This window comes from Miniopterus schreibersii (assembly GCF_964146895.1).
Source record: "Miniopterus schreibersii genome assembly, chromosome: 3".
Lineage (NCBI taxonomy): Eukaryota > Metazoa > Chordata > Mammalia > Chiroptera > Miniopteridae > Miniopterus > Miniopterus schreibersii.
Genome location: NC_138103.1, coordinates 23,092,062 through 23,108,409, shown reverse-complemented (window position 1 = coordinate 23,108,409; position 16,348 = coordinate 23,092,062). Strand labels below are relative to the sequence as shown.

General features: G+C 35.8%; 1 protein-coding gene across 1 annotated transcript in view; it reads left to right on the top strand.

The window, feature by feature from the left end:
* Positions 1 to 1,512: 1,512 nt before the first annotated feature.
* Positions 1,513 to 16,348, top strand: part of SEPTIN14 (septin 14) — a gene marked incomplete at its 5' end in the record, with an annotated part of 32,143 nt that continues 17,307 nt past the window's right edge. Inside the window, 1 exon segment of the mRNA XM_081132684.1 lies at positions 1,513 to 1,566. Within this exon segment, the coding sequence (XP_080988810.1) occupies positions 1,513 to 1,566 (54 nt within the window).

The window sequence follows — 16,348 nt, the reverse complement described above, 5'->3', positions numbered from 1 at the left end:
TGTCACAATTAGGATTGCTACTGACATCCACCACTAGGTAGAGACCAGAGACGCTGCTAAACATCTTACAATGCATGGAATGGCCTTCCACAACAAAGAATTCTACAGCCCCAAATGTCAATAATGCTGAGGTTGGAAAAGCCAAGTCTATTTAATGCCTACGTATTTCATTATACATTATCAACAATTTCTATTTGTTAACATCATCACTAATCTTTTGGGGAAAGTTTGTTAGTATTAGAAAGCTGTCAAGATCATGATGGTAGATACAAGTTCTCCAAAAACTTTAAAGCTCAAATTTTATCATTTACAACACACACCTTCAGTTGTTTTTTCCCATGTTACAAAGCCTGACAAACTAGTGTCTGTCAGTTGTTTTTGCAGTTGAAATTGGTGTTCCATAAAAAAGGGGAATTACTATTTCTCACAATTACATAACTTGTTTTACTCAAGACAGCCTTCACACTTGTGTACAGTTTAAATGCTTTATGGGAACTCCACTAAAGTGGAATGATCCTCAGGATAGATCTAGTGAAGCAACCATGGTACACAGAGCCATTCTTCAATTCTCTTTGCTTTTTTATTTGCTATACCCTTCTATAATATTTTCTTTTAAAATATGCCTCATTTTCTCAGTATCTTTGTGCTCTCCTCAAAAGTAGGGTAGCATGTCCTTCGAAGGGAGTTCTGCTTATAAATCAGCACAACATGCTCTCTTGTATCTCTCCTCCCTCGTTCCAAACAGTTGCAAAACCAGCGAAGATTTGGTCTACAAATACAAAGAACACCAGCTTTGGAGTCGGTTCAGACCTTTGCTGTACAGCTGAAATCTTGGGCAGGTAAGTTATTTAGTTTTTCTGAATCTGAATTTTCTCACCCGGCATATGGCAATGAAAACATGTATTTCATATCTGTCGTGAGGACTAAAGGAGGCAAAGCACATAAGCAGTCAGCACAATGCTAGGTGCATAATAAATACTTCATAAATGACAACTATCATGAACTTAGTTTAATGTCTAATGGACTTGTTTAGATTTTATAAGCTCTGCTTTCCCAATTCTCCTTCAGTAAGTACACTGAACACTCCAGCCTCCCCTGGTAATCTACTCTGGAAAGGTAAGTACTTATAATTGTGTCGCTGGTTCATTTTAGCACATTTTGACGCAAAATTCCTTATTTCCCTTTTCATGCCCAGAGAGCCCTTTACAGAAGAATGTTCTTTGTCCTCTTGGTTTCAAAAGGGAGTTTACCTTTTGTTAGATGCTGTTTGCATGTTTGTGGTGAAATGTACTGTTGTACATTATAAGTTGAATATTATATGTTATTTAGAAGACTGTCTAGCAAAACAGCCACAATTTAAAACGGATCAATAGTGTGGACTGAAAGCTGAAACCTGGGATAATGTCTATATTACGCTTCCTTATTGTTCTAAATTATGTTATAGGAATATTGCCTTTTCCAGTAACTTTTTAAAAGGGTTTTGTTCTTTGTTTTCAGCTTGTTCATTCTGACATGGCAGAAAAACCAGTCTGCACGGCCACACAAACGCCGGATGGTGAAGACATAGTTGAGTACATCTTTCAAATAGAACTCTTCGTTCTGTACTTAACAAGACTGTGTCGTTTCAAAATGTTGACTCATTTAACTGAGATAAACCTAGATGATAAAGGCTTGGACATGAATTAACTTTTATACTAATTGGAGTTCAATATCAGTGATGGTTTAAATAATTATTGCATGTTTCTTGAGTCTGCAGACCTTATTAAGTAGTGCAAGAGATTATTCCTGTTTAACAGCAAAGGATAACAAATTAAAACTCCAGAACCTCCTATTAGGTAACAAGAATAGTGCTGCTCTGATGCATATGTTTGTGGAACTTTCTGTACTTACAATAAATAACTTTTAAATGTCGTTTATTTTAGGAAGTGGTTGGGTGGCTACTTATTTATTACTTTACAGAGTGGGAGATGGAACCAAGTTCCATTTTAAGATAAGCTGCTGTTCTAGGGAAAATATATAGTAATTAACATAAATATTTTCACTAAAAGAGAATACTGTGTCTCAATGGGTGAAAACTTGGTTTTAGAATTTTTCGGACCAAAATGTCAAATATATACATGAGTATTGAGCTAGGTTAAGTAGTGTTCATTTATGTCTTAATAACTAAAGGTCGTCTTCTTGGTGTTTTCTCTTTTTTCAAATATGAATGTTTTTCTATATCTTAGTTTTAACCAGCAAATTACCTTGTTTTTCCTCTTTTCCTTCTCATTGTTACTCCTCTGGAGTGAATGGCTTATTCAATTTTCATTTTTCTATCAGCCATACCTTTAAAATCACACTGACCTGCCTTTCATGTTCACTGCTTTTCTGAAACTACTATCAGTCATGTCTCAGTGACTGAACCACTGGCTTATGCCCATTCATATGATCTTTGGCTCCTCTTCTGCATTAAATCATGGTATATGCTTCTTTGTTTATGTGACATTAAAATCATAAAGCTTTAGCCCAGCTGGGCATGGCTCAGCAGTTGAGCATCGACCTAGGATCCAGGGAATCATGGTTCGACTCCCAGTCAGGGCACATGCTCGGGTTGCGGGCTTGATCCCCAGTTGGGAGTGTGCAGAGGCAGCCCATCAATGACTCTCTCATCATTGATTTTCTGTCTCTCTCTTCTTCTCCCTTCCTCTCTCTCTGAAATCAATAAAGATATATTTTTTAAAAAATCATAAAGTTTTAGAATTAGAAGACCCCAAAGGCCAGTCATACTTTAATCTGATATATAAATGCTTGCTACAGCCCGACCGGCCGTGGCTCAGCGGTTGAGCATCGACTTAGGATCCAGGAGATCGAGGTTCGATTCCCAGTCAGGGCACATGCCCGGGTTGTGGGCTCTGTCCCCGGTAGGGGATGTGCTGGAGGCAGCCAATCAATGACTCTCTCATCACTGATGTTTCTGTCTCTCTCTCTCTCTACCTCTTCTTTTCTCTCTCTGAATTCAATAAAGATATATTTAAAAAAAATAAAAATAAAATAAATGCTTGCTACAAACCCTTTAGCAAGTAATCTTTCAACCTTTTTTTGAGTCCTAGTACAATTGGCAACTTCTTTTAAATATTAAAAATGACATTTTCACATTATTAAAAGAAAAATTTAAGCAATAAGAAAAAGAAAACACTCCTCTCAACCTAGGTCCTTCCCTCCCCCCTCCCTCCCCCTCCCTCCCCTCCCCCCTCCCCTCCCCCCTCCCTCCCCCTCCCTCCCCTCCCCCCTCCCCCTCCCCCTCCCCCCTCCCTCCCCCCTCCCTCCCCCCTCCCTCCCCCCTCCCTCCCTCCCTCCTTTCTTCCTCCCTCCCTCCCTCCCTCCCTCCCTCCCTCCCTCCCTCCCTCCCTCCCTTCCTTCCTTCCTTCCTTCCTTCCTTCCTTCCTTCATCTTTGGACAACTTTTCATATCAGCACATCCAGATAAATCTTATTCTTTTTAATGGCTCTGTACTTTTGCTCTTATGAATGTACTTTTCTTCAATAACCAGTCCCCTTTTGGTGGCTATAAGGTACTTTCCATCTTTTTCTTTTTGCTATTCTGTACAATGCTGTGTTGAATATCCTCCTATATACTTTTTCATGTACATGTTGAAATATTTTCCTTGTGTATTTTATCAGGGATTAAAATAGTCTATGTTTAGCATTTCAGTTTCATAGGTTAAACATTGTATTTTTTATACATCTACCTTGTTTACTTTTTAATTTCCTTTATTTGTGGATGGTGCAAAGGCGTATTCAAGAACAAGATTTGAATAACCACAGCTTCCAAATTGGTAGAATCTGAAATATTTGTTTTCTACATTGGTATTGGCATTTTATAAAAATAAATACTATAAGAAAGAGCTTTTGGCCCATCAGAAGACATTTGTTAAGTAATAGTGATGATGCTGTGGAAATCCCTGCCTGCTCTAGTTGCTGTGTGGTAAGAACTCGGTGCTAATGAGGCCAAGGTTTCAGGTCCTTTCTTAATAAGACAATGGGCTATAGTTTCTTCTCTATTTTGGCACACAAAGCACTTTGATCTGATACCTCCCTGAGCTACAGAGTTAAAAATGAGAAAACTCTGTTATAAGGGAGTCTAGGCCAGAGAGGACAATGGAGTGTCCAAATCCATTATTGTTACATTAAAATAATCTTCAGATTGTGTGTATCAAAATGTTCTCTTCATACATAGAGAACTCAGAATTTACCACACAGATAAAACCCTATCTTCTAAGAGCACAAATAGCAAGGAATGAAAAAATTCAAATTTTTTATTTCATTATATTTTCAGTTTGGTATTGTTAAACATACTCCCTTTAAATATGAAATCCCTATGGAATTTCTATCAATTAATCTTTGGTTGATTCCTGGTATCTAGGGCTCAGGTCCTATCTCTATTATTCACTGTTCATTCAACCAGCAACCATTGAGAGTCTGTTTGGATCTTAACCCCTTATTTTGACATGAGAAGAGTAAGTTAATTCTTATACTAATCACAGCGATATTACAAATTTAATACAAATAGTCTCCTTATAGCTACCATATCCATTAAATTATGTTATATTATATAGTGTTATGTTGGTCAATATTTGCTGTGTATATTTAGGTACTCCTATGTTGGATGCATACATGTTTCCAAGAGTTATATCCTCTTGTTAGATTGATCCCTTTATCATTGTTAAACTACCTGCTTTGTCTATTGTTACAACCTTTGTTTTAATGTCTGTTTTGTCTGATATAAGTATTTCTATTCCAGATTTTCTTTTATTTCCATTTGCATGAAATATCTTATTTCATGTATTTACTTTTAGTCTCTATGAGTTTTTGATGTTAAGTTGGTCTCTTGTAAGCAGCAAATGTATGGGTCTTTTAAGAAATCCATTCAGCCAACCTATGTCTTCTGACTGAAGCATTTAGTCCAGTGACATTAAAAGTAATTATGAATAGGTATGTAGTTACTGCCATTTTATTAATTGTTTTCTGGTTGTTTTTGTAATTCTCTGTTTTTTGTTTTTGTTTTTTAAATTCTCTTGCATTCTTCTCTTGTATGTTGGTCACTGCTATAGTGTTGTGTTTGTAGTCCTTTCTCTTTATTTTTTGTATACATCTGATAGGTTTTTCATTTGTTGTTCCCATGTGCCTCATATAAACCAAGCTATGTTTATACAGTCTATTTTAAGTTGGTTCCTTAATTAAGAACAGATTCTAAAATCACTACAGTTTTTACTCACCGCCTCCATGGTTGTTTTTGTCATTATTTTTTACTTCTTGTGTGTGTGTGTGTATCTCCTAGTTGATTGTAATTAAATATGTTCTTCCTACTTTTGCCTTTTAATCTTTGTATTAGTTTTATAGTTGGTTGATCCACAACTTTTTTTAAGTGTTTGCCTTTGTCAGTAGGGATATTTTCTTTTCTATTTTTTATTTATATTTTTGACCTATTCTTTTCTTCTTAAAGTAGTCCCTTTAACACATAATATAATACTGGTTTAGTGGTGATGAAATCCTTTGGCTTTCTCTTGTCTGGGAAACTATTTTAAACAATCTAAATGACAGCCTTGCTTGGTCCTACGTCTTTGTTTGCCATTACTTTGAATATTTAATCCCTTTTAGCCTGCAATGTTTCTGTTCAGAAATCAGCTGATAGTCTTATGGGAGCTTCCATGTATGTAACTAACTGCTTTTTTCTGGTTACTTTTAAGATACATTCTCTGTCTTTAATCTTTGGCATTTTATTATTTTATTAAATTTATTGGGGTGGCATTGGTTAATAAGATTACATAACTTTGAAGTATACAAGTCTGCAATACATTATCTGAATATTGTGTGCTCACCACTTAAAGTCAAGTCTCCTGCCCCTAGCCGGTGTGGCTCAGTTGGTTGAGCGTCTTCCCAAGCACCAAAAGGTCACTGGTTCGATTCCTGATCAGGACACATGCCCGGGTTGCAGGCAATGTTTCTCTCTCCCTCTCCCTTCCTTCCTCTCTAAAATTCAATAAAAACATATTTTAAAAAGTCAGGTCTCCTTCCATTACTATACATTTGACCCCCTTTACCCTCTTCAGCCTTCCCCCACCCTCCTTTCCCTCTAGTAACTACCATACTGTTATCTTTGTTGCTGGGATTTTGTTTGCTTCTTTTGTTTGTTTGTTGCTTTCTGTTTCATAGCCCACATATAAGTGAAATCATATGATCCTTGTCCTCTTTTATCTTATTTATTTTGCTTAGCATGATACTCTCAAGATTCATCCATATTGTAGCAGACGGGGACATTTCATCATTTCTTATATCTGAATAGTATTCCATTGTATATATGGACCACAGCCTCTTTAGCTAATCCTTCATCAAAGGACAGTTAGGTTTCTTCCATGTCTTGGCCTCCATGAAATAACTCTGCTGTGAACATAGGAGTGCATATATCTTTATGAATAAGTGTTTTCAAATTTTTTGGGTAGAAACCAATAAGAGGGAGTGCTGGGTCATCTGGTAGTTTTATTTTTAATTTTTTGAGGAACTTCCATTCTGTTTTTTATAGTAGCTGTACCAATTTGCATTTCCACCAGCAGCCTATGAGAGTTCCTGTTCCTCCACATCCTCTCCAACACTTGTCGCTTTTTGTCTTGCTGATAAAAGCCATTCTAACCAACAGGTTTGAGGTTGTATCTCATTGTGGTTTTGTTTGTGTTCCCCTTATAGCTAGTGAAATTGAGTATCTTTTCATGAATCTGTATGTCTTCTTAGGAAAAATGTCTGTTCAGGTCCTCTGCCCATTTTTAATTGGATTGTGTCTTGTTGTTTTGATATTGACTTGTATGAGTTCTTTATATACTTTTGTTGGTTTTCTTTTTGTTTTGTTCATTTTTTTTTTCTTCTGTGCAGAAGCTTTTTAGTTTGATATAGTCCCATTCACTTATTTTTGCTTTTACTTCCCTTGCCGTTGAGGTTAAATTCATCAAATCCTCTCCAAGATTAAGGTACATAACTTTAGTACTTATGTTTTCTTTTATGTATTTTATTGTTTCAGGTCTTATATTTAGGTGTTTGATCCACTTAGAGTTATTTTTTGTGTATGATGTCAAATAGCAGTCTAGTTTCATTCTTTTGCATGTGGCTTTCCAATTTTCCCAGCACCATTTATTAAAGAGTGTTCCTTTTCTCTATTGTATGTTTTTGGCTCCTTTGTTGAAAATTAGTTGCCCATATACATGTGGGTTTAGTTCTGGCTCTCAATTATTTTCCATTGTTCTATGTGTCTGGTATTTTTGCCAACACCATACTGTTTTGATTATTGTAGCTTTGTAGTCAAGGAGTGTGAGACCTCTGGCTTTGTTCTTTTCTCAGGATTGCTTTGGCTATTCTGGGTCTTTTGTGGTTCCATACATATTTGATATTTAAAAATTCTGTTTCTTTGAAAAATGCCATTAGGATTTTGATTGAAATTGCATTAAATCTGTATATTGCTTTGGATAATATGACCGTTTTACCTATGCTGATTCTTCCAGTCCATGAACATGGAATATCTTTTCATTTCTTCTTCAATTTCTTTCCATAATGTCTTGTAGTTTACAGTGTATAGGTCATTCACACCCTTTGTTAAGTTTATTCCTGGGTATTTTATTCTTTTTGTTGTAATTGCAAATGGAATTGTTTTATTTCCATTTCCTTTTCTGAAATTATATTGTTAGAATATAGGAATCATGGACTTCTGTACATTGATTTTGTATCCTGCAACTTTACTGTACTTGTTTATTGTTTCTAATAGTTATTTGGTGGCGTTGTTAGGGTTTTCTAGATAAAGAATCGTATTATCTACAGGAAGTGACAGGTTTACTTCTTCATTCCCAATTTGGATACCTTTTATTTATTTCTCTTGCCTGATTGTTCTGGCTAGTACTTCCAGTACTGTGTTAAATAACAGTGGTGAGAATGGGCTTCCTTTTCTTGTTTCTAATCTTAGAGAAAAAGCTTTCAGTTTTCACCATTAAGTATGATATTAGCTGAGGGTTTGACCTATATCACCTTTATTATGTTGAGATACTTCTATACTCATTTTATTGAGAGTTTTAATTATAAATGGATATCGTATCTTAAGTGCTTTTTCTACATCTATTGACATGATCATATGATTTTTATCCTTAATTTTATTAATGTGGTATATTACATTGATTTGTATATTTTGAACCACCGTTGTGCCCCCTGGATGAGCCTCACTTGATTGTGATGTATTATCTTTTTTTCTAAAAGTATGTTTTTATTGATTTTAGAGAGAGGAAGGGAGAGGGAGAGAGAGATAGAAACATCAATGATGGGAGAGAATCATAGATCGGCTGCCTCCTGCATGGCCCCCTACTGGGGATCGAGCCCACAACCCAGGCATGTGCCCTGACCTGGAATTGAATCTTTTTTTTAATATATCTTTATTGATTTCAGAGAGAGGAAAGGAGAGGGAGAGAGATAGAAACATCAATGATGAGAGAGTCATTGATCGAGCCCGCAACTGGGCATGTGCCCTGACCAGGAATCGAACCCTGATCACCTGGATCCTAGGTCAACACTCAACCACAGAGCCACGCCCGGCCGGGCTGGAATCGAATCTTGAACTCCTGGTTCATGGGTCGGTGCCTGGCCACTGAGAAGGGCTGATGTATTGTCTTTTTAATGCATTGTTATATTCGAGTAGCTAGTATTTTGTTCAGGATTTCTGTATCAATATTCATCAGAGATATTGGCATGGAATTTTCTTTTTTGTGTGTTGTCCTTGCCAGGTTTTGGTCTCAGGATAATCTTGGCTTCATAAAATGAGTTAGGAAGTATTGCCTCTTTTTTAACTTTTTGGAAGAGTTTGAGAAAGCTAAGTATTAAATCTTTGAGTGTTTAGTAGAATTCACTAGTGAAGCCATCTGGTCCTGCACTTTTACTTTTTTGGGAGTTTTTGAAAGTTGTTTTATTTTCCTTACAGTTGATTGGTCTATATACATTTTCAAATTTTTCATGATTTAGAAGGGATTACATATTTCTACAAACTTGTTTATTTCTTCTAGGTTATTGAATTTGGTGGCATATAGTCTTTCATAGTATTTCTGTATAGTCCTTTTTATTTCTGTGTCACCCATTGTAATTTCTCCTCTTTCATTTTTAATTTTGTTTATTTGAGTCTTTTCTTTTTCCCTTAGTAAGTCTAGTCAGAGGATTGTCAATGTTATTAATTTTATTAATCTTTTCAAAGCTCTTTGTTGTAGTAATTTTTTCTATATTTTGGTACTCTATTTAGTTTAATCCTGTTCTAATTTTTATTATTTTCTTCCTTTTGCTGACTTTGGGCTTTGTTTGTTATTCTGTTTCTAGTTCTTTAAGAAGAAATGTTAGATTGTTTATTTGAGATTTTGTTTGTTTTTTGAGGAAGGGCCTTTAATGATATAGACTTCCTTCTTATTACTGCTTTTTCTTTATTGCCAAAATTGATATGTTATATTGTTATTCTCATTTGTCTCTATGTATCTTTGATCTCTTTTTTTATTTCCTCTTTTACCGAGTCATGTTTAGTAGCAGGTTGTTTAATCTCCACATATTTGTGTTTTCCCCCACTTTCCTTTTGCAGTTGAAATTTAATTTCAAAGCATCGTGATTGGAGAATATGCTTAGTATGACTTCAATATTCTTCAATTTATCGAGGCTAGTTTTGTGTCCTAACATATGGTCTATCTTTGAGAATGTTCCATGTGCACTAGAGAAAACTGTATAATTTGGTGTTCTGGGATGAAAACCTCTGTAAATATTGATTAATGTCTGTTAGACCTAATGTAGACAGATATTTAAGGCTGATATTTTTCTCATTGATTTTTTTGTTTGGAAGACCTATCCATAGCTGTCAAAGGGTATTTAGGTCCCTTACTATAATTGTGTTTTTGTCAGTTTCTCCATTTATTTCTATAGTAGTCACTTCACATATTTTGATGCTCCCAGGTTGGGTGAGATATCCCTTCTAATTCTTTAAAAAATTTTTTTAAAAAATTAAATGTGTCTTTAATGGTTTCAGAGAGGAAGGGAGAGGCAAAGAGAGAGATAGAAACATCAGTGATGAGTCATTGATTAGCTTCCTCCTGCACACCCCCTACTGGGGATTGAGCCCGAAACCTAGAAATGTGCCCTGACTGGGAATCAAACCCAGATCTCCAGTATCATAGGTCTATGCTCAACCACTGAGCAACACCAGCTGGGCTCCCTTCTGATTCTTAATTACCACACTCTGGGTTGTGGGACCTGCCTATTCCACATCTCTGTCCTTCTACCAGTCTCAACGTGGCCTCTTCTTTATACCCTTAGTCATAGGAGTTCTGTTCAGTTAGTCTTCAGGTGGTTCTCAGTGATGGCTGTTATATAATTTAGTCGTAATTTCGATGTGGTTATGTGATGAGGCAAGCACAGGGGTTACCTACTCTGCTATCTTGAGCAGAAGTCAAGAATCTTTTTTAAATTTGATTACGTGTCAGTGTTAGACAAACACTCTCTCTCTGGGTCTAGCACTGTGGCCTTTTATTGCCCTCTTCTGGTTTAGCTCTGAATCCACCATCAATTTCTGCAACTCTTCAAATGGCTGGTATTCCCTTCCTCCAGCAGTAATTTTCTTTCCCCAGTGCTCTAAGGGCAAGAGTGTTTGATACCCCTTCCCCCTCAGATTCCGTGTTTTGTTTTATGTGGGAAAAAGAGGGAAATGATCTGAGCAAAGTTTCTTATTTCTTCTGCATTGCTGCTGTGTGACCTTTCGAGAGATTTTTTTCAGAGCTCGACTAATCTTTCACTGAATGTCCAGTTGTGTTTGAGGAGAAATAGGGTGCAAGGTGTAGATTCTCCCTTATATGTGGGACTCCTAGGTTTTTACTCTCTCACAAGGCACACTCTAGCAATTGGACACTTGCCTTAGATGAACCCTTTTTATTTGTGTCTATGTCTTGCCGAGTGAAGCCAATATTCACATCTCGTCTTTCTCTGCAGGCTCCTGTTTCTCCCTAGATTCTGGGACAGTTGTTTTACCTGTTAACTCAGCACTAGAATGAGTCCACAGAAAGTTGTGATCTTGCTGTTTGTCCATAATTTTATCATTGTATGTTGGTAATGATTTTTTTTAGCTCTGTACATGTCTCATCAGAAACGAAGAGAACATAATTAATTTTTATATATTCAGTTTGTAACTTGTAATTTTTTAACAATCCTCACCCGAGGATTGATTTTAGAGAAGCGAAAGGAGAGAGAGAGAGGGAGGGAGAGAGAAACATCTAATGTGAGAGAGAAACACTGATTGGCTACCTCCCATATACACCCTGTGCCCTGACCGGGGATCGAACTTGCAACCTAGGTATGTGCCCTGACTGGGAATTAAACCCACAACCTTTTGGTGTATGGAACAACGCTCCAATCAACCGAGCCACGTGGCCAGAGCTGTAGCTCGTAATTTTGTTTGTCTGTTTGTTTGTTAATCCCCACCCAAGTATATTTTTTCCTTTGATTTTTAGAGAGAGTAGAAGGGGAAGGGACGAGCGGGGATGGGATGGAGAAATATCGATGTGAGAGAGACACATGGATTGGTTGCCTCCCACACGCACCCAGACCAGGGCCGGGGATTGAACCTGCAACCCAGGCATGTGCTTGGGAATCGAACCTGTGACCCTTTGGTGAGCAGGCTGACACTAGACACTGAGCCACACCAGCCAGGGCTGTAGCTTGTAATTTTGATAGGCTCTTTTAGTGGTTCTGGTAGATGCTCAGTAGATTTTTGCATATTTTCTACCTTTTTACGATATGGAAATACATTTCTTTTGCGTATTCATGCCTCCCTCGCGACCTGTTGACTGGCGGGAAACTCCAGTGCACAATGTTTCGTGGAAGTGGTAAGAGCTGACATTTCTGCCTTGTTTTAATTCTTGTGGGGGGAATATTCAGATGTTTACCTTTAAGTATTATGTTAGATTTAAATTCTTTTGTAACATTTTCTTTATCAGATTGAGGAAGTTCTCTATAATTCTTAGTTTACTAATAGGCTTTTAAAAGTCATAAGTGGGCACTGAATTTCTCAAATGTAGTTTTTCACCTATTTTCCCTTTATTCTATTAATATGGTGAAATACATTTATTCATTGTTGAGTGTTGAACCAACCCTGAATTCCTAGAATAAATGCCGATTTTCAGGATCTATTGTGATTTTTCTATATTATTGGATTCTGTTTGGTAATATTTTAAAAGGATTTTTTTTGCAGTTATGCTCATAAAAGATATTGATGTACAATTTTCTTTTTTGCAATATCTTTGTCCGGTTTTTATACTGATATTTCTACTCTCATAACATGAGTTGGAAAAATCCTTCTTTTATTTTGTGAAGTTTGTGTGAATTTTTCTTTATATCTTTGATTGAACTCAACAATGAAATCAGGCAGACCTGGAAATTTCCTTGTTAGAAGGTTTTTGATTACAGTACAATTTCTTTACTAGATCTATGGCTATTCAGAATTACTATTTCCCATTGCCATTTTTAGAATTTGTTTTTTCCCCCCAAAGAATTTATTTTTAAATTTGTTGGCAAAATGTTGTTTCAATGTTTTTGACAAAAGAGTTGTTTATAATATTCTGTTATTATTAATTATTTACTTAGCTTTATTGAGGTATAATTGAGAAAAAAAATTATAAATTTTAAGGCATATAATTTGATGTTTTGATGTATATATACACATTGTGAAATATTTACTGTTGTTAAGATAATATTTCTATCACATTATGTAGTAACTATTTTGTGTGTGTGTTTGTGTGGTGAGAACACTTAAACATACACTCAGCAAATTTCACTTATACAGTGCAGTATTGTTAGCTATATTCACCATGTTGTGCATTTGACTTCCAGAACTTACACATTTTGCTTAACTGAGACTTTGTACCCTTTTATTAACATCTCTCCATTTCTTTCACCATCTAGTAGAATCACAATTCTACTTTCTGCTTCTATAAGTTTGACTATTATTTTAATATCTGTATTGGTCTATAGTGTTATTCCTGCTTTGATTTCTGACATGGGATATTTGTGTTTTGTGATTTTTATTAGTCTAGCTAGGTGTTTAGAAATTTTATCAATTTCTCAAAGCAGGTAAGGCTGGCCTACTTACTTTTTTTCTAATATGTGTGTACTCTCTACTTCTTTGATTTCTGCTCTTATCTTGATTTTATAGTTTTTTCTCTCTGCTGCTGGGATTTTTGTCCTTTTATTCATTGCATGCATACTACTTTCCTTTATGTCCTTAAGCACATTTATAATAGCTCCTTTAAAGTCCCTCTGAGCAAATCTAACACTTCCATCATTTTGGTGTTAATTTCCTTTGACTGTTCTGAGGCCAAGTATCAAGTAATTTTAGAGTATAACATGGATATTTGAATATTACCCTATGGTTTCAAGATTCTGTAATATTCTTTCAAAAAGTGTTGATACTTTTGTTTTAGCAAGCAATTAACTTATTTGGTCTCAAACTGAAAATTTGTCTTTCGTGTGGTAGCTCAAATATCAGTTAAGTTCTTTCACCTATATATGAGCTGTTTGTAACTTTTTTCATACATTCTGCTTTAGGGTTCAGACAGAAACTTTCATATTATATGCACACAGAATTTGAGACCTGTCATTCTGCTTATCATTTTTCTTGGATTCCACTCTTAACCGTGCCCTTTGATCCTTCATGCAAGAAAGGCTAGATTTTTATTTGAATAGGTGATGTCCTATGTGGCACTAACGTTGACCTGCACTCGGGCTAAAATTGGTCTAGAGTGAAACTCATCACGCCATCTCTTCTTCCAAGTTTTGTCTTTTCTTTTAATCCTCACCTGAGGATACTTTTTCCATTACTTTACAGAGAGTGGAAGGGAGAGTGAGAGAGAGACATCAATATGAGAGAGACACAATGATTGATTGCCTCCTGCATGCACCCGCGACCCTTCAGTCTGTGGGCTGATGCTCTAACCACCAAGCCAAACCCGCTAGGGCTCTTCTCCCCAGTTTTGACTCCCCTTCAGTATCTGCCCATTTTTGTTCACTCTCCAGTTCTTCTGATCATTGTGTATTTAGTTTGTTCAGTTTCTGTTGTTAACATGTGGGTAGGTTGAATGCTTAATTTGTGATGCTGGAAGTGGAATTGTCTCATTCAAATAATTTTTTCAAATATTGCATTTTTCCATTCTAATTTCCATTAGTTTTTGAAAATTTTATACCTATTTAAAAATTATTCCTTGCCTTAGCTGATTTGGCTCAGTGGTTAGAGCGTCGGCCTGTGGATTGAAGGGTCTGGGTTCGATTCCAGTCAGGGGCACAAACCTCAGTTGCAGGCTCTATCCCCGGCCCCAGTCGGGGCAGGTGCAGGAGGCAACCAATTGATGTGTCTCTCTCACATTGATATTTCTCTTTCTCTCTTTTCCACTTTCTCTGAAAAGAAATGGGAAAAATATCCTTGGGTGAAGATTAAAAAAATTATTCCTCACTTTATTCATTATATCCATCTTTCTCTCTAGATTATTAAACAGATTCATAATAGTTATTTTATAGTATGTATCTGCCAATTCCAGTATCCTCATTGCGTGGATCTTTCTATTGGTTGTGTTCTTTGGCTATGGGATATATTTTTTCTGCTTCATATCTAGTTATTTTGATTATGCATTGGGCATTGTGGCTAGTATATTGTAGAAAGTCTGTATTCTATTATGATATTTCTCTAAAGAGTATTGAGCTTTGTTTTAGCAAGCAGTCAGATTACTGCAAGTCATTTGTACCCTGCTGAGTCATGGTACTATGCTTTATAAAGGTGGTTTTATTTTAGTTATGCCCTTTGATCTGAAAGTAACCCTCTGGCTTAGAATGTAGTCCTTAATCTTATAGCAAGGACTTTTAAGAGTTGAAATAAAAAGTCCAGTGCTTATCAAACTCATATAACTTGGGAGAAACTTGAGCTCCAAACTCTGTCTGCTTAGGACTCCACAGGACTACTTCTGAAATACCAGCTCAGCTCTTTCAGAATGACAGCTCTTCTCTCAGTTGCCACTGACCTCCTTGCAGTCATGCTTGCACGTGCAGACTTAGGTTCAGCCACATATTCTGAAGTTTGCAGATTCGGATCTCTCCACTCTGTGGCTTGCTCTTCCAGGATTTCTTTCTCAATATCCTGGTATTTCGCAGCCCCAATCTCTTAGACTTCCCAGCCCAAGACTGTCACTCTCTGCTTATGCTCTAATTCCCAAGCACCTCATTCACTGGGGAGTAGGTTCAAGAGAATATATGTGCATAAATGTGGTTTTACCTATTATGCTGCCCTTATTTTCAGGGTTTTATTTCTTCCTGCTTTTTCTGCTTTGCGTTCCCTTCCAGTACCTTCAAACAGTTGTTTTAATTGTTAATGTGAGAAGAGGTAAAATGCTACCAGTTTACTCTGATTTTATCATAAGTTAGGAATGTACGCACAATTTTGTATCTTACCTTTTTTACTTAATATTTTCATGTAAGTATTTTTCACTTTATTAAAGCATTCTCCATAAATATCTCTAATAACTTAAGAAAAACCCTGTGTGTGAATAAATATATCATCATTTATTTGGATATTGTGTTATTTCATGGAGTCATACATTTGAATGTTAAATAGAGAGCTGCAATAAACACTTTTCTGCATAAACATTTGTGAAATTTTCTAGTTGTTTGGGAGAGTTTTTCAAGGGTTAAATTAATATAGATTGTTAAGCCTTTCTTGAATTTCCCCCACCATTTTAAAATAATCAATTGGTAACTTTATGTATAATATTTATGAATTTCTAGTTTTCTAGGTTGGTGTTATTAGCAGTGGATTCCTTTAACAATTTAATAGAACACAAGTTCTCAGAGGGATATGTCAAAGTTTTTGTTCCTTTTTTTAAAATTTCAAATTGACTTTGGTTTTCATATGCTTATTAACATATATTGAGTTTCTTAAATATATCAATACACTGAAACAGAATGAAAGCATGAGATTTTTTCTATGAAAAAAATAATTTATTATTTTTGAGTAATGGACTTTCTTGTGGTATTTTTAAAATTTCCTATTTTTAAATTTCAAAATGCAGTCTCTCTGAGTGTGATCACAGACAGATTCACTATTTATAAAAATGACAGCAAAATCTATGTGCCTGGACAAAAGCTTCTTTGTTCCCAAATTTACTTTATTTGCATCTTGCCTGAGGTATGATAACCAATGATAATAATTCTAATTTCTTAGAAATTTTGTAACTATCTTTTCAAATGATATTTCCTATTCTAATTAAAATCTTTTAACATGTGTT